This window comes from Coregonus clupeaformis, chromosome 8 (genome assembly GCF_020615455.1).
Source record: "Coregonus clupeaformis isolate EN_2021a chromosome 8, ASM2061545v1, whole genome shotgun sequence".
Classification (NCBI taxonomy): Eukaryota; Metazoa; Chordata; class Actinopteri; order Salmoniformes; family Salmonidae; genus Coregonus; species Coregonus clupeaformis.
In genome coordinates, this window is record NC_059199.1 from 29,467,968 (window position 1) to 29,492,931 (window position 24,964).

General features: G+C 44.2%; 1 protein-coding gene and 1 long non-coding RNA gene across 2 annotated transcripts in view; both read right to left on the bottom strand.

Moving 5' to 3' along the window:
* Positions 1–19,363, bottom strand: part of usf2 (upstream transcription factor 2, c-fos interacting) — a 35,038-nt gene extending 15,675 nt beyond the window's left edge. The window contains exons 1-8 of the mRNA XM_041882790.2: positions 18,676–19,363; positions 4,667–4,707; positions 4,431–4,546; positions 4,017–4,136; positions 3,747–3,891; positions 2,252–2,339; positions 1,957–2,001; positions 1,247–1,305 (exon numbers count right to left, since the gene is read on the bottom strand). Of these exons, the coding sequence (XP_041738724.1) occupies positions 1,247–1,305; positions 1,957–2,001; positions 2,252–2,339; positions 3,747–3,891; positions 4,017–4,136; positions 4,431–4,546; positions 4,667–4,707; positions 18,676–18,713 (652 nt within the window). The 5' untranslated portion in view covers positions 18,714–19,363. The remainder of the gene's footprint in view (positions 1–1,246; positions 1,306–1,956; positions 2,002–2,251; positions 2,340–3,746; positions 3,892–4,016; positions 4,137–4,430; positions 4,547–4,666; positions 4,708–18,675) is intronic.
* Positions 19,364–19,668: 305 nt separating this feature from the next.
* Positions 19,669–20,807, bottom strand: LOC121572758. Its single transcript, XR_006001905.1, has 3 exons — positions 20,373–20,807; positions 20,114–20,263; positions 19,669–19,954 (listed from the first exon to the last, which is right to left on the bottom strand). It is a non-coding gene; the product is annotated as an uncharacterized LOC121572758 (long non-coding RNA).
* Positions 20,808–24,964: the final 4,157 nt, after the last annotated feature.

The window sequence follows — 24,964 nt, forward strand, 5'->3', positions numbered from 1 at the left end:
GGCCAGAACTGGAACACGCCGTTGTACACGTCAATCCAGAGCATGCCAAATATGCTCAATGGGTGACATGTCTGGTGAGTATGCAGGCCATGGAAGAATTGGGGCATTTTCAGCTTCCAGGAATTGTGTACAGATCCTTGTGACATGGGGCTGTGCATTATAATGCTGAATCATGAGGTGATGGCGGCAGATGAATGGCACAACAATTGTCCTCAGGATCTTGTCAAGTTATCTCTGTGCATTAAAATTGCAATCGATAAAATGCAATTGTGTTTGTTGTCCGTAGCTTATGCCTGCCCATAACATAACCGCACCGCCACCATGGGGCACTCTGTTCACAACGTTGACATCAGTAAACCGCGTATACACACAATGCCATACACAGGGTCTGCCATCTGCCCAGTACAATTGAAACAGGGATTCATCCGTGAAGAGCACACTTCTCTAGCTTGCCAGTGGCCATCGAAGGTGAGCATTTGCCCAATGAAGTCTGTTACGACGCCAAACTGCAGTCAGGTCAAGACCCTGGTGAGGATGACGAGCACACAGATGAACTTCCCTGAGACGGTTTCTGATGGTTTGTGCAGAATTTCTTCAATTGTGCAAACCCACAGTTTCATCAGCTGTCCGGGTGGCTGGTCTCAGACAATCCCGCAGGTGAAGAAGCCGGATGTGGAGGTCCTGGGCTGGCGTGGTTACACATGGTCTGCTGTTGTGAGGCCGTTTGGATGTACTGTCTCTAAAACGACGTTGGAGGCGGCTTATGGTAGAGAAATTAACACTCAATTCTCTGGCAACAGCTCTGGTGGACATTCCTGCAGTCAGCATGCCAATTGCACGCTCCCTCAAATCTTGAGACATCTGTGGCATTGTGTTGTGACAAAGCTGCACATTTTAGAGTGGCATTTTATTGTCCCCAGCACAAGGTGCACCTGTGTAATGATCATGCTGTTTAATCAGCTTCTTGATTAGCCACACAGGGATGTAAACACATTTGTGCACAACATTTTTGAGAAATCGGCTTTTTGTGCGTATGGAAAATTTCTAGGACCTTTTATTTCAGCTCATGAAACATGGGACCAGCACTTTACATTTTGCGTTTATATTTTTGTTCAGTGTAAAAAAAAAGATTACACGAAAAACATTTAGTAAGGCTCCTCCTTTTTCTCTCTATGCCCATGGTAAGTCTGAACTTTTACTTTCAAGTTTCCATTTGCCAGATAAATACTTTCTTTAATCAGTTTACCTTCATTGTGTTGTGCTTTCCTTCTCTCATCCCGAGGTGCCCGTGGACCATCCATCTTCCTGTGAAGAGAGACAAAGACAAATAAATGATTCCATTTTATGTCACCGTTACCCACTGTAAAACCCACACTCATAAAAACAAACAAATTGACAGTGTATTCAAATACATTGTTCAAATGTAATATTTTAGCAGACGCTCTTATCCAGAGCGACTTGCAGTAGTATATATTTTCGTACTTTTTTGAACTGGCCCCCGTGGGAATCGAACCCACAACTCTGGTGTTGCAAGCGCCATGCTCTAGCAACTGAGCCACATGGGACCTGCATGAATCCATCATTCTATCAACAAACTATCTATTGATAAGCAACTGCTTGCTAGGGTTAAAGTAAGGCTTAAGTTTAGGGTTAGGATAAGGGTTAGGGCTAGGGTTAGTAGATTTGTTAGCTGAAATGTTACTGATAGTCTGTAGAGTATCTACAGATGGACTATCCAAATAAAGTATTACCGAGACGTTTCCTCGCCCCATTGAAGAGGACTCCTTCGGTCAACCTATAACCCAAAGCTATATATACACACACTATACATCAAGTTCACCTGAAAGGTACACTAAGACATATGATTCATCACGACTAGTGGATTCACCACACATCTGTCAAGGATGGGAGGAGAGGGGGTCAGTTTTAGAGGATGCGAACGAAAGTAGTCCTCACCAGTTTGAACTGCCATGCTGTAGTATCTCGTTTTCACCGAGGTCTCTGGGGATGGCAGGTAAGTGGGACAGTTTTTGTTTTTGCACGTTTTGATTTATTTTGAATCACAAACCAATCATGCCAAAATAGGCAGGTAAATACTAAGAGGTGATAATTTCCTGAAGGTTTAGCTAGGGAAAGTCTATGCCAATGTGGAGTTGGGAGAAGTGAGACAAACTACATAGATGGGGGAGCATTGTGGTGTGATGAATGTGTATGGAACACTAAACTGTGTGGCAGGTGAAGCCGTACTCACGTGGTGTAGGTGTGTGCGCGAGGGGCAATGGTCCGTGGCGTGCCAGCTTGCAACACATCAGGTGGGCTCATCATCACATAGAACTGACCTGTTGTCAGAGAGAGGTGGTACAAATCAGGGATTTATAGGATTCCCAAGAAAGACTATTGTGACTTAACGTCTCTTGCCCTATTGAGATAAAGGCAATAGTCAAAATTCAATTCAGTCAAATATATGTAACCCCCTGGTTACTTTTAGTTTCTTTTTTTTTTATGGACTGGTCATCTGTCACTTGGACCACACGGTCCTCTGTAGCTCAGCTGGTAGAGCACGGCGCTTGTAACGCCAAGGTAGTGGGTTCGATCCCCGGGACCACCCATGCACAAAAATGTATGCACGCATGACTGTAAGTCGCTTTGGATAAAAGCGTCTGCTAAATGGCATATTATTATTATATTATTACTCTGTTGCATGTGGGACATATTTTGGAGATGGACCATTGCAAGGCAACAGTTAGACATGCGAGAGAGTGAAGGGAGGACAACCCTGCAAACTCTGTGAGCTAGCAAGACGGCTATTTCATTGTTTTAGCTATTGTTTTAAAAAGTTGTTGTAACGCGATCTGAGTAAACCAAAGTGATTAACTGTTAGCTAGTCCCGCATCCCAGACCACAGGGAGGACAGCGTTGGATTTGTTTTTGGTTCAACTGTCATTGGATGATCTCTGCTTTTTCTCTCCGCTCGGAGGCTCGACCGACAGATGCTGTGAGAGACTGAGCTCTGGGTGATATGAGTAACATTAGCCACTGGTTGTGGTAAAACAAGAGATGAACTGTAGCTATATAATTAACTACATTGGGACCAGTCCCGATTAATTGAGGAGGACTGTGTTTTTATCCGTTTCAGATGAGGGACTTTATCTACCGTGTTTGAATGGGACAGACTGTTGTTGCACTCGCATGCTTCTCATCAGTCGCGATCTGGATTTAGGGTTGTGAGTACCAGGTCCTTACTAATTAAGTGTACATAGATGTGATTGAAATTATGTTGATAATTGTTGGTTTATAATCTGATTCAAGCTTGAGTTTTGGATTGAAACGGAATTGATACGTCTTGACTTTAATAATAATGAACATCTTGTTTGTTGTGATCATTCTTTATCATAGTTCAAGGGGATATCTATTTGTGCCTATGTTCACTGCAAATACATATCTTTAGGGGTACATTACTTATTAGGTGGAGGCACTGCACTACCTTATTTATGGTTATGCCCATACATGTTTACACACAATAACCTTCACATGCTGACTACTTACAGACCACATACTGCAACACCTAGATACTAGGTTAAAACTGATTGGAACTCAGAAGAGAGGGTTACAAATTAATTTGTAAAAATAAATATATATATACAGTATATCTTTGTTCAATACCATAACATAATGCTATGTATGAGCTGCACTAGTGAATGGTTACACTATATGTGGGTTTCATACTAGGATTGGTGGCTACTCACCTCCGGCCTGTGTGAGTGTTGGGTCAGCCTGCACCGACACTGCTGTGGATGCCCCATCACTGACTGTGGCAGCAGGGAAATAGGCAAAACGCGTCTCCCCTCCCACCGTCTCCCCCGCTGGACTACCCCCATTACTGAAGGGGTTCTGAATGACAGCCGAGAGAGTGAGAGGCAAATTAGACAGCAATACTTCCCTAAGATGATAGGGTATGCCATGTGTAATAGCATGCCCACTAATGCACACACAAACAAACTCATACATACACACACCTGTGCCACTGCTTGCTGTGCTCCAGTAAATGCAGCAGTGGAGACCACACTGACTGCCCCAGTCCCGTCGCCTGCTGCCTCTAGCTGGTCATCTGTCACTTGGACCACACGATAGGTCACCTGGAGTGAAGAACGTCAAGGGGAGAGGTCAGGACAGGAGTATGCCAAACATTTCAGATAGAATCAGAATGACCTTTATTCGCCAAGTACATTTACCAGGAATTTGACCTGGAGAAATGGTGTTGACAACAATAAAACAGAATATACAGTATACATATTATAGACAAAATAATTTACACATAATCTACAGATTCTTCTTGTTATTTTGTTCATCCAGACAAGGGGGATTTTGTGGTACTGTGGTAGTAAGAACTGTGTGTGTTCAAAATTGCCTGGGTCATTGATTGAGCTCACCTGTCCTCCACTGTTCTCTGTGCGGAACTGGTATTGAACATTATGATCCGCAAAAGCTGCGGCCTGCTGTACACTCTCTATGGTAACTGCAGTCTGCTCCTCCGTCCCCACACCCTCTGAGAAAAACACACCAGCATGTTAGAACCCACACTTACGCTCTCTCTCATACACACACACTTGTAAATTCCATAATTACCTGTTTGAACAGAGGAAATTTAACACACCCCGATACCTACCTTCCAGTTGGAGAACCTCCTCTGTTTCCTGTTTCTCGTGACTGATGGAGAGAGAAGGGAGTTTTCTGTTATAACACTCATATTCAATTGAACAGCTATGTGCTATAGGCTAATTAATAATAATAGTCCAGCAATAAGAACCAAATATACCAAGATCGTTCCACTTTATGACACAAGTATCAAACTTGGTACACTAATACTAAATACCTTAAGGAACATTTTAAAGATTGGAGGCAGTCTGGGAAGCATGTCAGTCAACCAAGGCGGCCATTTTAATAAAATGGCTGCCAATCGGATTTCCTGTTAAAAGAAAATAGGGTAAAATCATTCCAAACAATGTTGTCAATATGACCCCCACTAAATCAACCCAACAGATAATATAGACAACAATTCTGATCATAAAATAATTGTAAGACCTTCATGGGGGTCATATTGAGGTCATTTTGACCATAGTCCAGTGGCTATGGGAAAACATTGTGGACTTTGTGATCCAGCCACCAAATTTCACACACAGCTAGGGCATGTCTAAAGAAGTATTTTTGGCTAGAGCATCACAGATTTTGTCCATTACCCCCCTGGCGGGCGATGGCCACCAACCACCTGGACATAATACATTCCTATGGGATTTTACATAAAAAGTGACGTGTACAGGGCAGGTTTGCTGTCATTTTTCTTAACATTTACACAAAACAGAATATCATATTACAGTGCCTTCAGAAAGTATTCATACCCCTTGACTTATTACACATTTTGTTGTGTTACAGCCTGAATTCAAAATGGATTAAATATAATTTTTTTCTCTCACCCATCTACGCACAATACCTCATAATGAGAAATGTTTGCAAATGTATTAATAATGAAATACAGCAATATCTCATTTACATAATTATTCACACCCCTGAGTCAATACTTTATAAAAGCTCCTTTGGGAGCTGGGAGTCTTTCTGGGTGAGTCTCTAAGAGCTTTCCGTACCTGGATTGTGCAACATTCGCCCATTATTCTTTTCAAAATTCTTTAAGATGTGTCAAATTGGTTATTTATCATTGCTAGACAACCATTTTCAGGTCTTGCCATAGATTTTCAAGTATATTTAAGTCAAAACTGTAACTCGGCCACTCAGGAACATTCACTGTCTCCTTGGTAAGCAACTCCAGTGTAAATATGGTCTTGTGTTTTAGGTTATTGTCCTGCTGAAAGATGAATTAATTTCCCAGTGTCTGGTGGAAAGCAGACACCCAGGTTTTCCTCTAGGATTTTGCCTGTGCTTAGCTCCATTCTGTTTCTTTTTTTATCCTGAAAAACTCCCCAGTCCTTAACGATTCCAAGCATACCCACAACATGATGCCGCCACCATTATGCTTGAAAGTATTGAGTGGTACTCAGTAATGTGTTGGATTGGATTTGACACAAACATAACAGGACAGAATGTGAATTGCTTTGCCACAGTTTTTGCAGTATTACTTTAGTGCCTTGTTGCAAACATGATGCATGTTTTGGAATATTTATTTTATTCTGTACAGGCTTCCTTATTTTCACTGTCAATTAGGTTAGTATTGTGGAGTAACTACAATGTTACTGATCCATCCTCAGTTTTCTCCTATCACAACCATTCAACTTTGTAACTGTTTTAAAGTCGCCATTGGCCTCATGGTGAAATCCCTGAGTGATTTCCTTCCTCTCCAGCAACTGAGTTAGGAAGGACTCCTGTATCTTTGTTGTGACTGGGTGTATTGATACACCATCCAAAGTTTAATTAATAACTTCACCATGCACAAAAGGTATATTCAATATCTGCTTAATAGGTGACCTTCTTTGCGAGACATTGGAAACCTCCCTGGTCTTTGTGGTTGAATCTGTGTTTGAAATTCACTGCTTGACTGAGGGACCTTACAGATAATTGTATGTGTGGGGTACAGCGATGAGGTAGCCAACTACAAGAAACGTCTGACCTCTGTGATTGCCAACAAGGGTTTTGCCACCAAGTACTAAGTCATTGTCACACCCTGGCTCTGGGACTCATTATGTTGAGCCAGGGTGTGTTCATTTCTATGTGTGTATTTCTATGTTGGTGTTCATTCTAGTTTGTTGTATTCTATGTTTGCCTGAGTGACTCCCAATCAGAGGCAACGAGTGTCAGCTGTTGGCTGGTTGTCTCTGATTGGGAGCCATATTTAAACTGTATGTTTTCCCTTTGTGGTTGTGGGTTTTTGTTCCGTGTTCGGTCATTGATACCGTGGACGTCACGAGTCGTTCTTGTTTTGTTTCGTGCTTTAACTAATTAAAGTCATGTTTGTTCATCACGCTGCGCCTTGGTCTACTCCTTACCCTGACGATCGTGACAGAAAAACCCACCATGCAACGACCAAGCAGCGTGTCCAGGGGCAGCCCTTGGGGTGGACATGGGAGGAAGCGCCGGGAAAGGCCCTGGCGAAAGAGGAGCAGCGTGTCCAGGAGCAGGCAGCCTGGACATGGGAGGAGATATTGGACGGTAAAGGGTCCTGGACTTGGGGGAAATCCTGGCCGGGATGGATCGCCGGCCATGGAGTGAGACAGTGGAGAGGCGACGGAGAGAGGAGCAACGGCGTGATCAGGGTCGTCGTCGGACGGTCGTGAGGCAACCCCAGAAAATTTTTAGGGGGGCACACGGCATGGACGACGGGCTGACGGAGGAGAAAAGGGGGCGGATCCAGAAGGCCACCAGGCCAGGGGTTCACCGCCTCTGTACGTCCTGTGCGGATGCCTCACACAGAGTGTGTGAGGGTAGGCATTCAGCCAGGACGGGTGGTGGCCGCTCTTCACTCCAGGCCTCCTATCCGTCTCCCACAGCCCGGTTCGGCCTGTCCCTGCTCCACGCACCAAGCCTCACGGTGTGCGTCGACAGCCCAGCCCGGCCTGTCCATGCTCCACGCACCAAGCCTACGGTGTGCGTCGACAGCCCAGCCCGGCCTGTCCCTGCTCCACGCACCAAGCCTACGGTGTGCGTCGACAGCCCAGCCCGGCCTGTCCCTGCTCCACGCACCAAGCCTACGGTGTGCGTCGACAGCCCAGCCCGGCCTGTCCCTGCTCCACGCACCAAGCCTACGGTGTGCGTCGACAGCCCAGCCCGGCCTGTCCCTGCTCCACGCACTAAACCTACGGTGCGCGCCGCCAGCCCGGTCCGGCCTGTTCCTGCCACCCGCACCAAGTCTACGGTGCGCGTCGCCAGCCCGACCCGGCCTGTTCCTGCCACCCGCACCAAGTCTACGGTGCGCGTCGCCAGCCCGACCCGGCCTGTTCCTGCCACCGCACCAAACCTACGGTGCGCGTCGCCAGCCGGTCCGGCCTGTTCCTGCCACCCGCACCAAGTCTACGGTGCGGCGTCGCCAGCCCGACCCGGCCTGTTCCTGCCACTCGCACCAAACCTACGGTGCGCGTCGCCAGCCCGGTCCGGCCTGTTCCTGCCACTCGCACTAAGCCAGGGGTGCGAGAAGTCAGCCTGGTAAGGCCCGTCCCTCTTCCACGCACCAAGCCAGGGGTGCGAGTAGTCAGCCTGGTAAGGCCCGTTCCTTCTCCACGCACCAAGCCAGGGGTGCGAGTCGTCAGCCTGGTAAGGCCCGTTCCTCCTCCACGCATCAAGCCAGGGGTGCGCGTCGTCAGCCTGGTAAGGCCCGTTCCTCCTCCACGCACCAAGCCAGGGGTGCGAGTCGACAGCCTGGTAAGGATCGCTCCTGTTAAGTCCAGTCCTGCTCCAGCCGGCGGGGCCAGACTGGACCAGGGGTACTATGGGGGGTGTATTGGAGGGTGGTGGTCAAGGCCGGAGCCAGAACCGCCGCCGAGGAGGTATGCCCGCCCAGCCCTCCCTTGGTTTGTTTAGTTGAGGCGCGGTCGCAGTCCGCGCCTTTAGGGGGGGGTACTGTCACACCCTGGCTCTGGGACTCATTATGTTGAGCCAGGGTGTGTTCATTTCTATGTGTGTATTTCTATGTTGGTGTTCATTCTAGTTTGTTGTATTCTATGTTTGCCTGAGTGACTCCCAATCAGAGGCAACGAGTGTCAGCTGTTGGCTGGTTGTCTCTGATTGGGAGCCATATTTAAACTGTATGTTTTCCCTTTGTGGTTGTGGGTTTTTGTTCCGTGTTCGGTCATTGATACCGTGGACGTCACGAGTCGTTTCTTGTTTTGTTTCGTGCTTTAACTAATTAAAGTCATGTTTGTTCATCACGCTGCGCCTTGGTCTACTCCTTACCCTGACGATCGTGACAGTCATGTTTTGCAGAGGGGTCAAATACTTATTTCCCTCATTAAAATGCAATCAATTCATAACATCTTTGACATGCGTTTTTCTGAATTTTTTTGTTGTTATTCTGTCTCTCACTGTTCAAATAAACCTACCATTAAAATGATAGACTGATCATGTCTTTGTCAGTGGGCAAACGTACAAAATCAGCAGGGGATCAAATACTTTTTTCCCCTCACTGTATATATATATATATCATTGCGATCAATAGACTTCAACGAACACCCATATGACTTTTAAAGTGTTTACATGTAAAGTATTGGAACTAGCCATGAAAACACTGACAAAAAACTAAGTTGGCATACATTTTCACCACTTTTCTACAAAAACATTTAAGGATACATATATGGCATCTTTGGGCTATTTTATTGTGTTTTCAGACCCTCCTCAAACATATTAAGCCATCATTGGGCTGTATGTACCAATTATTTATAGAGATATGGCCATGTGAATCGTGTCCAATACGGCCCCACACAGCTGGTTGGCGCCTGTACAAAAGCCCTCAGAGTGGAGCAGCATACTACTGAGATGAACTTGATCAACCAAGTTGATTTCACCTGTTGACTCTCTCTCAATGCCACACACTTGTCATCATTATAAGGACTGCCCTGATAACCCCCACAAAAAACATTAAGATGTCATGTAATTTCCTTAATTTTCTTATTTGAGATACAGTGCATTTGGAAAGTATTCAGACCCCTTGACTTTGTCAGGTTGGATGGGGAGCGTCGCTGCACAGCTATTTTCAGGTCTCTCGAGAGATGTTTGATCGGGTTGAAGTCTGGGCTCTGGCTGGGCCACTCAAGGACATTCAGAGACTTGTCCTGAAGCCACTCCTACGTTGTCTTGGCTGTGTGCTTAGGGTCGTTGTCCTGTTGGAAGGTGAACCTTCGCCCCAGTCTGAGGTCCTGAGCATTCTGGAGCAGGTTTTCATCAAGGATCTCTCTGTGTGCCTTTCCAAATCATGTCCAATCAATTTAATTTACCACAGGTGGTCTCCAATCAAGTTGTAGAAACATCTCAAGGATGATCAATGGAAACAGGATGCACCCGAGCTCAATTTCGATTATCATAGCAAAGGGTCTGAATACTTATGTAAATAAGGTATTTCAGTTTTTTATTTTTAATAAATTTGCAAACATTTCTAAAAACCTGTTTTCTCTTTGTCATTATGGGGTCTTGTGTGTAAATTGATGAGGGGAAAAAACAATTTCATAAACTTTAGTATAAGGCTGTAACGTAACAGAATGTGGAAAAAGTCAAGGCATGTTGCCCTTGGTTTAATAGATTCATCCTTATCACCTTTACCTTATGTTATGCAACCTGCTTATCATGTCTCTCCTTTGTTGTAGAACAACAAACAAATCCAACTTTACCATGTCCAACCAACAAGTCCTTAATTCATATGTGAACCTTGGCACTGTCTCTGCCATCTGCTTGCTCTCTGACCGGAGCAGAGTATTCCTGGTGAAATCTATCCAACCAGTTACCTATCTTGGGTTTCTTAGCCTACTTTTCCGCGGCCATATTGGAAATGACCACCAGGGGGGGGGGTAATGAACAAAATCTGTGATGGCACTATAGCCCAAAATACTTATTTAGACATGCCCTAGCTGTGTGTGAAATTTGGTGGCTCTATCAAAGTCCAAAATGTTTTCCTATAGCTGCTGGACTATGGTCAAAATGACCTTGATGTGACCCCCATGAAGGTCTTAAGAGTACTTTATGATGAGAAATATTGTCTATATTATCTGTGGGGTTTATTTAGTGGGTAGATAACATTACAAATACATTTTTATATTGTTTGGAATTACTTTACCCTATTTTTCTTCTAACAGGACATCTGGATTGACTGACAGGCTTCCCATACCGCTTCCAATCTTTAAAATGTTCCTTAATGTATCTAGTATTAGTGTATCAAGTCTGATACTTTTATCATAAAATGGAACAATTATTTCACCTATCCGCTGGACTATAAGTGACTGTGTACTAGTGGTGCACGGGTCAGTCATTTGTTCACCCACCCGCAATTGCTAATAACCCATCCGCAACCACCAGACTATATGTGAAAAAGTGAAAATTTGAGGCCCGCGCCCGACCCTAACCCGTTAATATAGATAAACGCTGTAGGCTACAGTCAGAGACGGCAGAACGATTTTTTGACAGGGGGTGCATGATTTTGTTTTGACTGATTTAGATATGTTCCTAAATATAATTTCAACCATTTTATTAGGCTATTTGTTTAGTCAACTTGTCTATAATTAGATACATACAGCTTCTCTTCTGTCATTATACAGTACCAGTCAAAAGTTTGGACACACCTACTCATTCAATGGTTTTTCATTTTGGTTACTATTTTTTACATTGTAGAATAATAGTGAAGACATCAAAACTATGAAATAACACATATTCGATCATGTAATAACCAAAAAAGTGTTAAACAAATCAAAATAGATTTTATATTTCAGATTCTTCAAATAGCCACCCTTTGCCTTGATGACAGCATTGCACACTCTTGGCATTCTCTCAACCAGCTTCACCTGGAATGCTTTCCAACAGTCTTGAAGGAGTTCCCACATATGCTGAGCACTTGTTGGCTGCTTTTCCTTCACTCTGCCGTCCGACTCATCCCAAATCATCTCAATTGGGTAGAGGTCGGGGGATTGTGGAGGCCAGGTCATCTGATGCAACACTTCATCACTCTCCTTCTTGGTAAAATAGCCCTTACACAGCCTGGAGGTGTGTTGGGTCATTGTCCTGTATCGCTGCAGAATGCTGTGGTAGCCATGCTGGTTAAGTGTGCCTTGAATTCTAAATAAATCACAGACAGTGTCACCACTAAGGCACCCCTAAAGCACCCCCGCACCATAACACCTCCTCCTCCATGCTTTACGGTGGGAACTACACATGCAGAGATCATCTGTTCACCCACACCGCGTCTCACAAAGACACGGCGGTTTGAACCATAAATCTCCAATTTGGACTCCAAAACCAAAGGACAAATTTCCACCGGTCTAATGTCCATTGCACGTGTTTCTTGGCCCAAGCAGGTCTCTTCTTCTTATTGGTGTCCTTTAGTAGTGGTTTATTTGCAGCAATTTGACCATGAAGGCCTGATTCACCCTGTCCCCTCTGAACAGTTGATGTTGAGATGTGTCTGTGACTTGAACTCAGTGAAGCCGTAATGAGAGAAATAATGTAGCCTAAGCTACTGAAAACAGGAGCGTTAGATTTTTATTAAAGAGATGGTGTCCAGACAGGATACTTTAGGAAACTTTCTGAATGGACATATAGGCCTATAGAGAATCAGCAAACTCACACACCCCAGTAAAAGCACCCGTCAATCAAAGACACCAGCGTATGTCAGACACAAGAGCAAATATTTGTCCTTTCCTTAAAACTTTTAAAAAACCTAGGCATTCATTAGGCTTTCCAAAAGTAGGCCAGAAGAGAATGAATTGAAAAGGAAAGTATGAAGGGGACAGCTATGCTATAGTATGAAGATGAAATTGACAATCATTAAAATAAACAAATACACGCAACAGCCTATTTATCAAGGGGGAGAGTGTTGGAAATCATTTTGAAATACTGCAAGGAACTATTCTAATTTGAATGGATATATATATATATATATATATATATATATATATATATATATATATATATATATATATTGTGACGTCACGAGAGGCTACACAGCTTTCAGCGGGATTGCTCAAGTAGTGCAAGGAGACAAGGTTCAAACAAAACAAGGATTTTATTATAGGTCTTGGGAAATTAACGAAAATATAACAAAATTCTGTTCTCTTGTGGCTCTTTAAGGGTTAACAGTTCAGGGATGTCTCTTCCACATCCAAAGTCATAATTCTCACTCGCTCAGATAACTTTTCCCCCAGCCTTACTGTAGTCCATGTTGCAGCTAGTGGCCAACCCAGCAAAAAGTCCTTCCAAATGTCTCTCACGTATTTCCACAGGTGCATATATCCAAAGGTGAGTATTTCCCAAAGGTAAGTATCTCCAAATCCTTATATTCCTCATGGAAGTGGACGTGCAGCACTCTTGTCCTCCAGAGAGCCCAGGTTGGAGACTGTGTCTCTTCCCTTCCCAAACCTTCAGCTCATCAGCTCCTCATTTGTTTCAGCTGCGTGGGAAGATTGGCCATAGAGGGTGGAGTTCCCGACCATACCAGCAGATGGAGCCATAGCTGTCTGGGTTTGCAGCCACCTCAGGGGATGTAACGTCCCTCCAGGACACAGCCTCTCGTGACATCACACATCCCCCTCCTCGGGACCGACGTCCTCGTCGGGTAAAGGCAGCGAAGAAGGCATCACGCCGGGAGAGGGCGTCCGCATTGCCGTGGTGCTTGCCAGACTGCTCTCTCTTCAACTCCTCCAACTCTAGGACCAGGGACTCAGCCTCCTGTTGTCTCTCCTTGAGTTTCTTACTGAACGCATCAGCCTTGGTTTTAGCAGAGTTTAGCTTCTGTTGAGCAGCTTTCAGTTCCTTCTCTCTCTCTGCCTCCGCATTCTTCATCTTGTTCTCCAACACCTTGTACTTCTCCTCTGCCTTCTTCTGGACCTCCTTACTACTGCGCAGGGTCTCCTCACACTCCTCGATGGTCCTGCGCAGCCTCTCCAGCTCCTCCTGTTGCTTAGGAAGGAGCTCTGTTGGAGTTTAGCCTGGAGGATATCTAACTCTTCTGTCTTCATGTCTAACTGTTGCTTTAACAAACGATACCTCTCAGCGGTCCCCTTCAGACCAGACAGTTCTTTGTCCAGATTCTGTAGCTCCGTCTCTGTGTCGGTCTGGGCACCTGCCATCCCTATCAGAGCCCGGGCGGGAGTGAGTAACTCGGAGGATTGCACCGGAGCCTTCCCAGGATGAGTCTTGCCTCTCCGTTTCCGAGGTACTCGGGTTATCCTCTCCTGAGACTCTCTCCAGAGTGGGTAAAAGGCTGGGCAGTCTCGTCCAATTAGGACAGGGACGGGAGGGAATCAACCACCCCCGCCGTCGTGTGTATGGTTCCCCGTGTGCTGGTCATTGTAAGTTCAGTAATGGGGTATTCTCTGGTGTCCCCATGGACACAGGAAACTGGGAGGACTTTCCCGGGGTCAGACACGTTGGGCCCACCAAATCCTTACGCACCAGGGTGGCCCGGCTACCAGAATCCAGTAAGGCCTCCACATCATGGTGATTCACAGTTACCGGGCAGGTGGGGGGGTCGATCTGGGCCGCCATCTACGACTCCCAAGAGCGAGGCAAAACGGTGTGTGGGTGCTGAGCTGGAGGACTCCGCAGTGGGCATAGGTTCCTCGGCTGGTTTCCCACACTGCCATGAGATATGTCCCATCTCCCCCACACCGGTAACACTGTCGAGTTTCCCCCCTCCTGGTGTACTCTTCTTGGACCCGCCTGGTTTCTGGCTCCCCCTGGAGCCGGGATAAGTCCTGACGTGGCTGGGTTCGAGACCTTGGGGTCCTTTGGGACGGGTTCTTCCCATTTGGGGTGGGGCCGCACTCCTGGGGTCTTTTCGGGAAGCATTCAGCATCTCCGCTGTGGCCTGGTACTTTTCCACAGCTTCCACGGTCAGATCAGCCGTGGTCAAGGCCTGTTGACTGATGAACCGTTTTGCCTCATAAGGCAGGGCGCGTAGGTAACGATCCACCACAACGGCCTCCACCACCGCCGCTGCTGTATTCCTCTGCGGATCCAGCCATTTCCTTGCGATTCGGACAAGTTCATGCATCTGCGCCCGAGGAGGTTGGTCTGGTTGGAAGGTCCAGCTGTGAAAGCGCTGGGCCATACCAAACTTTGTGAGTCCATATCTGCTGAGGATCTCAGACTTCAGGGCATCATAGTCAGTAACCTGGTCAGGGCCCAGGTCCCGGACAGCATTCAGCGATTCCCCGGTTAGAAAGGGGGCTAACAGACCAACCCACTGTTGCTTGGGCCAGGCTTCCCTAGTGGCCGTGGCCTCAAATGCATGCAGGTATGCCTCAATGTCATCGGTAGCTCCCATCTTAGATATAAAGTCACTTGCCTTTATTGGGCGGGTATTTTGGACCACCCTCTGTCTCTGCAACTGCAATTCCTCTGCCTTCAGAAGGTTGGCTTTCTTTTGCTCCTCCAAGAGAGCCACGTTTGCTTGCATCTGGGCTTGCTGGCCAGCAACAAGGGCTTTCAATATGTCCTCCATTTCAGTCGGCGGGGAGCCTACGGCCAACTTGGAAAACTGGGTGATCAAACCTTCGGTATCCTCCTCTGACATGCACTATTAACGCTTGAGCGTGCCCGTATTCTCCACCATCTGTGACGTCACGAGAGGCTACACAGCTTTCAGCGGGATTGCTCAAGTAGTGCAAGGAGACAAGGTTCAAACAAAACAAGGATTTTATTATAGGTCTTGGGAAATTAACGAAAATATAACAAAATTCTGTTCTCTTGTGGCTCTTTAAGGGTTAACAGTTCAGGGATGTCTCTTCCACATCCAAAGTCATAATTCTCACTCGCTCAGATAACTTTTCCCCAGCCTTACTGTAGTCCATGTTGCAGCTAGTGGCCAACCCAGCAAAAAGTCCTTCCAAATGTCTCTCACGTATTTCCACAGGTGCATATATCCAAAGGTGAGTATTTCCCAAAGGTAAGTATCTCCAAATCCTTATATTCCTCATGGAAGTGGACGTGCAGCACTCTTGTCCTCCAGAGAGCCCAGGTTGGAGACTGTGTCTCTTCCCTTCCCAAACCTTCAGCTCATCAGCTCCTCATTTGTTTCAGCTGCGTGGGAAGATTGGCCATAGAGGGGTGGAGTTCCCGACCATACCAGCAGATGGAGCCATAGCTGTCTGGGTTTGCAGCCACCTCAGGGGGATGTAACGTCCCTCCAGGACACAGCCTCTCGTGACATCACAATATATATATATATATTTTTTACGGACTTCGTTGACTTACTGTGTGAGGTAAAAAAAATAAAAAATGACTGAGAAGCCCAACTGGGCACTTTCCTACATTTTACATTTACGAGAAGCAGGCCAGATACTTATATACGTGCTCAGGCGCTTGTGCGCCGTCAACACCAACAGGATAGAGAAACCAAACACATGCTCATTGCTCACATGGAGCGTGTAAATGATGGTATGAAATAAACCAAAACTTGTTTCTCACAAGAGTAGCAGGTTGTGAACTCTTGTAATTACTGTAATTAATACATGCATTAACAGAAATGTATGTAACCAAATGACAGGGATTAACGGTAAATTGCCTGTTTTACAAACGGTAGGCTACCACATGGGCATTCATAAAAGTGCGACACTTTATAGCCTAGGCTACTATTTTTTTAGTCTCACCTAGGGTGGTATATCGGCCAGTCTATCAATTAAGAAAATATTCCGTATCAAATTATACCATGCCAGGTTGGAGAAGATTGGCGCATTTGACACATTAGTGCATTATAGGCCTCTGAGCCAGAACAACCTTGTTGTAATAATTAATAAATAGTCAGACACATCCAACATTTTTTTTTAAGGCAGATTTATTTACTAGCAAGCAATGAAAACGTGCATTGAATAAAATAAAGTCCACACGTTAATTATTTTTAGCCTATAGTGCTCTACACCCTGCGCATCTAGGGATGAGCTGCTCAAGCATCAAAGGAAAGTTGGAAAGAGGAGACGTAGAACGTTTAATAGACAGACTAAGTTAGCAAAACAATTGCTTATAGTCATTAGTAAACACTCCCGCTATTAGGTCATGTTTATCTACATGAAAATAAAGTTAATTTAAAAAATCCTCAAATGCATGTAGGCCTATTTAAACTGTTTTTATGGTTATTTTATTTTCATGACGGTCTTCATCCATAACCGTCAGTTACACGGTTATTCAATTACCGCCACAGCCCTAATGAAAATGCAATAACTCCCCCAAAAAAAAAAAAAAACGGGAAAGATTTTCTGTGAAAATGTTTTGTCCACTCCTGTTCCAGAGTCAAAATGTAGCCTACATTTTGTGTATAATTTTACTGCAAGAAATGCTTAATTCTGCAGGAGTTAATAGTATGGCTATGTGAGAGGTTATAGACCTACAGTCAGTGTCCAGATTTCAGTTTCCATTTAACCCATCTGAACAGAAGGCTACAGTTCCCTTGACGTGCCATAGGCCTGTTTGAAATCCCGTCTTGTGACTGTCGAATTTGTATAGCACCTCACAATCATCACACATAACATTGCCAGCAATGCTATCATCCTCTTTTACCACTTCACAAAATATTTCACAAACATTACTTTTCTGGCCCTCCCTTCTCTTTATTTTCAACTCTCCATTTCGCAGCTTTTCTAATATTTAATTCAACTCCGACATTGTGCTTTTTGCCTCCATAAAATCAGCATTCACTTTTTCTGCCCGTTCCCAATTGGCGTGCGTACAGTTAGGCCCTAAAGTTTAGGCTTACGCACCAATGCCAGATAGCCTTACATAATTAAAGAAAAACCTCAATGATATAGATATAAATTGCATAATAATTATACGTTTATGGATTTTTTGTATGTATTGTTTTCTCTTTATTCAACCCGCCTGCCCTTCATCCACACATTATTTAGCCTAATGACCCTAAAACCGCCTGCCCCGCGGATATAAACACGGGACTGCAGGTTAGGAGTCAACCCGCGCATCACTACTGTGTACTTCTTACTGTACACTGATATCAGTAGCAAGAGTGCCCCCTGTCGTTGTGTTAGCGGAAGAAAATGTGACATTCGAAAAGTGGACTAGTCACCATACTAGACTGCTAAAGCTGAATTAGTCAAATTGATGCATATTGGCTGATGTTAGCCATCAAAACGAAAATACGTTGTTTTTTTTGTAATCAGAATACAACTTGCATGCATCAGCAGGTCAACACTATACTTTCAACTTTCCCTCCACTTCGAAAACGTTGACAAATTGGTAACGCCCCCTTAATCCTAACAGAGGCTAAAACATTATTATGGCTGCGATCTCTGTCTAAGGCACAACTCAATACCGTGATGTTCATTAAAGCCTTCAAGGATTGTTTTTATTATTTTTATTATTATGCGCCTTGGGTGTGAGAAAAAGCGCTTTACAAATTATGTAAATTATTATTATTAAACCCATAGTGGGATACTGCAAAACTATATAATGGTATCATTGAACCAAATGCATTATTCAAGCGCGCGCAAAATGTAGCCAGTTTCATGTCACGTTAACCAATTATATTATCATTGCTGCTCATCATTATGGGTTGCAAACAAACAAATCACAGGAGTGTAATTTATTGTGTACAATGTTTTACTAACGTAACACTGAGAAGTATAGAAGTTGTGTATATAAGTCGTGCATTATTATGAATCTTATTTTGATGCATTTCTCAACAACAAAAAAGCGACATCATACACTTTCTAATCACATCACTGACATTAAAACGGTTGTAATAATTTGACAGTTACAGCTACATAGTTGACCTACAAGACTGTCTGTCGCTGGTCTCGCTTGACTGAGTCGAGTTAATAAACAATAGCAATAATAACTGGATGCAAAGCACGACATATTAGACAAACACTTGAAAATATATTGGTCTTATACATTGGATTTACAAAACAAAATATATTACAGAAAATAAAACATTTGTTCATATTGCTAGCGCTAATGTGTTGCAAAGGAAGATGGTGCCTAGGCCTGTGAAGCTATTGCGAGCGGTGAGCATAGGATGCGTTTTCTTACCCTGTAGAGCTGTCCAAACTCTGTTCAAGCATATCCATGAAGGTTACAGTTTAAAATGTGATATTCAGCGACACTGAAATACGGAGTTGGAAGTACTGATCACGGGGACAAACAAGGGTCATGTGAGAAAGACAGTCCAGAACACGTGAGGTACCGACCGGGCAAGGAGCTAAAATGGAGACCGCTGCAGAGCTGGGAGGTGTTTTCGTTCTGTGTGCTCTTTTGACTCTCTCACGTTCCCCTCATCTTCGAAAATGCGAGATTCGGGTTTCAGAATTGGCAACTGTACCGTCGGATTTATAGATGGGAATTGGGCAGATATTTCCGTGATTAACTGTTTTATTTTGTGCCTTTTAGACATTTTTTATTTATTGTTCCCTGGTTGGGCTATTTGCACTCGAAGTGGTGTTAAATGTATCCATCCGCAAGGCTGCGTTGCGTCTAAAGTTGCCTTGTCGTTGTGGATAATAAATTATGGAGTGGAGTCTATTCTAAACATGGGATGATTCCTGATTCCGCAGAACTTGTGAAATTAAAATATTGTATGCGAATCATTCTTGCTAAGTCTTGAGTAGTCAGTGCTTGACTTTGACTGAAATAGGTGCTGGTACTCATGTTGGGTGTAGGTATTGTTTGTATTTAGGTGCAGGAGCTCCACAATACCTTTGAGCTAATATTCTATAAGAGGAACAGGAGCTCAAGGAGTAGAACATTTGAGGTGCTGGTACTCATTTCTGGTGAGCGCCTGCCCAAGTCAAGCACTGTGTGTAGTGCAATTGAAATCAGCAGCCTTACTTGATTATCTAATGAGCATGCAGGGCACATGCCCTGGGGCCCCTGAGCTCCAAGGCCCCCCCCTTATGAAAAAAAGATTGCAGTCAGAGTGCAGTATAACACTGCAGTAGAGTGCAGTATGCTGCAAATACTGCATCCAAAATATGTTTTCTTTACTGCAATAAATTTGCAGTGTAACTGCAGTTAGAGTGCAGTACACTGCAGTTATTCTGCAATTTACTGCGTCCAAAATATCACAGTCGACTGCATTTACTGCACTTTCATTTTAGTTTCAAAACTGCTATCTTTTTTTGTAAGGACCAACAGACATTGTTTTGGGAGGTTGTGGGCCTGTCATGCCAACTAATGGCCACAGCCAAAAAGTGCAGATAATAACATGACAATAACAGTAGCTGTAGATGATGTAATGAAAAGTTGGAGGGTGGTTGGTAATGGAGGACATCAGGTGGATCCACGTCTGGGTGTTGGGCAGAACCCCTAGGTCCTGGCGAACAGGCGCAGAGTTAAAGGGAACAGGGTAGGAGGCAGACATAAACAAGCAAACACACAGGTTACATTTTACTTTGAGAAAATCTGATGGATTAGTGCAGTGTTATAAATGGGAGCTATGTACTTTTCAACAGTTTTGGAAGGTATAGCCTACCTCAAGCTGGTCCCCAGGTCTCGCCTTCCTTTCGTCCTTCTTCCAAACCAAGTAATTTGCCCGGATGTCGAAGCACTTGGTCCCCTTATTGATTCTCCTCCGGTAGCTCTCCTTCTGTTTCTCCTGCGCCTTGTCGATGTTCAGTCTCACCTTGATTGATAACAGGAATATATGCAATTATATTTCATATTACAAATACATTTCTTACATATCTCTTGGAGGGCCAGAATATAAATTAACAGTGGACAATCATTTTTACCTGGTCAAAAACCTCCACATCCTTCTCAGTCTGTGCCTGAATATGGTCCTTGAAGGCGTTCTGATCTGGTTCGACAACTGCCACAAGTGTAGAGAGGAGTAGGCAGGTGGGGTTTCAGTGATCTGAAAGTATGTTATACAAAAATAGCAATAGACAAACAACAACACTAAGTCAATCACAAATTTGAAAGACGACAGTATATGGAATAATTGTATATACAATTGCATTGTTTACCTCAGTCAACAGCTGCGGCTCCCGTCCATACTCGATGGAGGCCTGGACGCTGTTGTTGTGTTCAAAGATAATTACCTTCAGGATGTTCTCCCACCGTTCCTGGTACCCGTCAAGGGACTTGCCCATGGCAGTCTTGAGGGTCTGGTTGGTCCATTCATCCAAACTTGGAGGACGGGGTAGGAAAGCGATATCTATTGACAATGTAAGATATTGAAATATGTCTGATTATGTACCATGGAAAAACAAATTGTAAAAAATAAATAAAACCATTGGTGACAGAATATAACCTATAACATCCATAACTTGTTCCAGCATTCATGACCTCGGTTACTCAAGATGACCTCAGGAGAACCGTGGGTCCATCATCGCCTTGGAGGTGGCCTCACCAGTCTCGTACTTGATGGGTATCATACAAAATGAAAATACATTTTTGGTTCCAAGCAACCCTTTTAATGGGTTACAGAAGGGAATTTAGAGTTAAGCACGTTCTCTTCCTTTACTGACCTTAAATGGGTGTTGCCTACCCCCACTTGGTAAAGTGATCGGTCGCCATCAGACACCAGCTGTTGCCATTCCTGGATTTCGTGAAGGGTCCGATGAGGTCCACCCCTAACATTTAAAGTGTTAGAGAGAAGATTACTATATTTTTACCCATATCTGTGTCATACAGTATGCAGATTTTCATATTTATAAGGATACTGCGACACACACACACACACTCTATAATATTGAACTCTGCTGTGGTCAAATAAAGCAACCATTACAAAACAACTTATCAGGGCAAAATTTGAATTGGGACACTTACCGATCATGTGTCATGGTGAAACAACTTTGATGGGCTTCAACTCCGGCGCCACAGTCTTCACCTTCTCAAATTTCTGGCAGGCTAGACAGGGTACTACCTTTAAGCACAAAGTGACCAATTGAAACATTGTGTGCTCTCTGATATGACATTCATTGAAATCATAATAATTTCAGATACAATAGAATGTGATTGATAAACAAAAGGTTATTTCACTTGCCCAGCTGTCCACCTCCTTGACAATTCCACGTCAGAAGAAGGTTAGGTTGATTTTGGCAATCTTGCCCTTCACTCCGAAATGGCCAGCATGCATCTATCTTGGTCAGCACGGCCTCCTTCTCCTCCTTAGTAAAAATCACCCTCCTGTGTGGCTGGCCATCCTTCCCCTGTAGGTACATGTGATTGCCTAACAGGTTGGAAGAGATGAGTTGTTGAAATACTAAAGTCTAAGTCAATTTGCACTGCTGTCTTTCTCTCTCTGTTTCTCTTTCTCAATTTTCCATTCTCTTCCCACCTCTCTCTCTCCCACTTTCATCCTTTCTCACGTTCTTCCTCTCCCCCCCTCTCTCTGTCTGTGTCTGTCTAGTGAATACACCTAGTTAAGGGCATTTGGAATTACCATAAGTGCTTACACCTATCCATTTGATTGATCTGGTTTAACTTATTGCTAGATACCTCAAAATGACAGCCATATAACTATACAGGTAAAAGTCAGTAAATTAGAATATTTTGAAAAACTTGATTTATTTCAGTAATTGCATTCAAAAGGTGTAACTTGTACATTATATTTATTCATTGCACACAGACTGATGCATTCAAATGTTTATTTCATTTAATTTTGATGATTTGAAGTGGCAACAAATGAAAATCCAAAATTCCGTGTGTCACAAAATTAGAATATTACTTAAGGCTAATACAAAAAAGGGATTTTTTAGAAATGTTGGCCAACTGAAAAGTATGAAAATGAAAAATATGAGCATGTACAATACTCAATACTTGGTTGGAGCTCCTTTTGCCTCAATTAATGCATTAATGCGGCGTGGCATGGAGTCGATGAGTTTCTGGCACTGCTCAGGTGTTATGAGAGCCCAGGTTGCTCTGATAGTGGCCTTCAACTCTTCTGCGTTGTTGGGTCTGGCATTCTGCATCTTCCTTTTCACAATACCCCACAGATTTTCTATGGGGCTAAGGTCAGGGGAGTTGGCTGGCCAATTTAGAACAGAAATACCATGGTCCGTAAACCAGGCACGGGTAGATTTTGCGCTGTGTGCAGGCGCCAAGTCCTGTTGGAACCTGAAATCTCCATCTCCATAGAGCAGGTCAGCAGCAGGAAGCATGAAGTGCTCTAAAACTTGCTGGTAGACGGCTGCGTTGACCCTGGATCTCAGGAAACAGAGTGGACCGACACCAGCAGATGACATGGCACCCCAAACCATCACTGATGGTGGAAACTTTACACTAGACTTCAGGCAACGTGGATCCTGTGCCTCTCCTGTCTTCCTCCAGACTCTGGGACCTCGATTTCCAAAGGAAATGCAAAATTTGCTTTCGTCAGAAAACATGACTTTAGACCACTCAGCAGCAGTCCAGCTCTTTTTTTCCTTAGCCCAGGTGAGACGCCTTTCGCGCTGTTTCTTGGTCAACAGTGGCTTGACACGAGGTATGCGGCAGTTGAAACCCATGTCTTTCAAGCGTCTCTTGGTGGTGGATCTTGAAGCCCTGACTCCAGCAGCTGTCCACTCCTTGTGAATCTCCCCCACATTTTTGAATGGGTTTTTTTTCACAATCTTGACTAGGCGCGGTGATCCCTATCGCTTGTACACTTTTTCTGACCACAGTTTTTCCTTCCCTTTGCCTCTCTATTAATGTGTTTGGACACAGAGCTCTGAGAACAGCCAGCCTCTTCTGCAATAACCTTTTGTGTCTTTCCCTCCTTGTGCAATGTGTCGATGGTCGCCTTTTGGACAGCTGTCAAATCTGAAGTCTTCCCCATGTTTGTGTAGGCTTCAGAACTGGACTGAGAGACCATTTAAAGCCCTTTGCAGGTGTTTTGAGTTAATCAGCTGATTAGTTTGTGGCACCAGGTGTCTTCAAAATGTAACCCTTACACAATATTCTAATTTTGTGACACACGGAATTTTGGATTTTCATTTGTTGCCACTTCAAATCATCAAAATTAAATGAAATAAACATTTGAATGCATCAGTCTGTGTGCAATGAATAAATATAATGTACAAGTTACACCTTTTGAATGCAATTACTGAAATAAATCAAGTTTTTCAAAATATTCTAATTTACTGACTTTTACCTGTATGTATAGCTAGCAACATGTACAGTGCATTCAGAAAGTATTCAGACACCTTTACTTTTTCCACATTTTGTTACATTACAGCCTTATTCTAAAATTGATTAAATTGTGTTTTTTCCCCTCATCAATCTACACACAATACCCTATAATGAAAAAGCAAAAACAGGGTTTTAGATTTTTAGCAAATGTATATAAACCCCCCCCCGGAAATATCACATTTACATAAGTATTCAGACCCTTTACTCAGTACTTTGTTGAAGCACCTTTGGTAGCGATTACAGCCTCGAGTCTTCTTGGGTATGACGCTACAAGCTTGGCACACCTGTATTTGGGGAGTTTCAATCATTCTTCTCTGCAGATGCTCTCAAGCTCTGTCAGGTTGGATGGGGAGCATCACTGCACAGCTATTTTCAGGTCTCTCCAGAGATGTTCAATTAGGTTCAAGTCCGGGCTCTGGCTGGGCCACTCAAGGACATTCAGAGACTTGTTCCGAAATCACTCCTGCATTGTATTGGCTGTGTGCTTAGGGTCGTTGTCCTGTTGGAAGGTGAACCTTCGTCTGAGGTCCTGAGTGCTCTGGAGCAGGTTTTCATCACGGATCTCGCTGTACTTTGCTCCGTTCATCTTTCCCTCGATCCTGACTAGTCTCCCAGTCCCTGCAGCTGAAAAACATCCCCACAGCATGATGCTGCCACCACCATGCTTCACTGTAGGGATGGAGCCAGGTTTCCTCCAGACGTGACGCTTGGCATTCAGGCCAAAGAGTTATGTGTAGATTGATGAGGATAAAAACTTAAATTTAATCCATTTTAGAATAAGGCTGTAATGTAACAAAATTTGGAAATAGTCAAGGGGTCTGAATACTTTCCAAATGCACTGTAGATGACCAAAACAGAAAACTTGAGCGTGCATAACTATTCACCCCCCCCCCCCGAAGTCAATACTTTGTAGAGCTACTTTTTGCAGCAATTACAGCTGCAAGTCTCTTGGGGGTATGTCTCTATAAGCTTGGCACATCTAGCCACTGGGATTTTTGCCCATTCTTCAAGGCAAAACTGCTCTAGCTCCTTCAAGTTGGATGGGTTCCACTGGTGTACAGCAATCTTTAAGTCATACCACAGATTCTCAATTGGATTGAGGTCTGGGCTTTGACTAGGCCATTCCAAGACATTTAAATGTTTTCCCCTTAAACCACTCAAGTGTTGCTTTAGCAGTATGCTTAGGGTCATTGTCCTGCTGGAAGGTGAA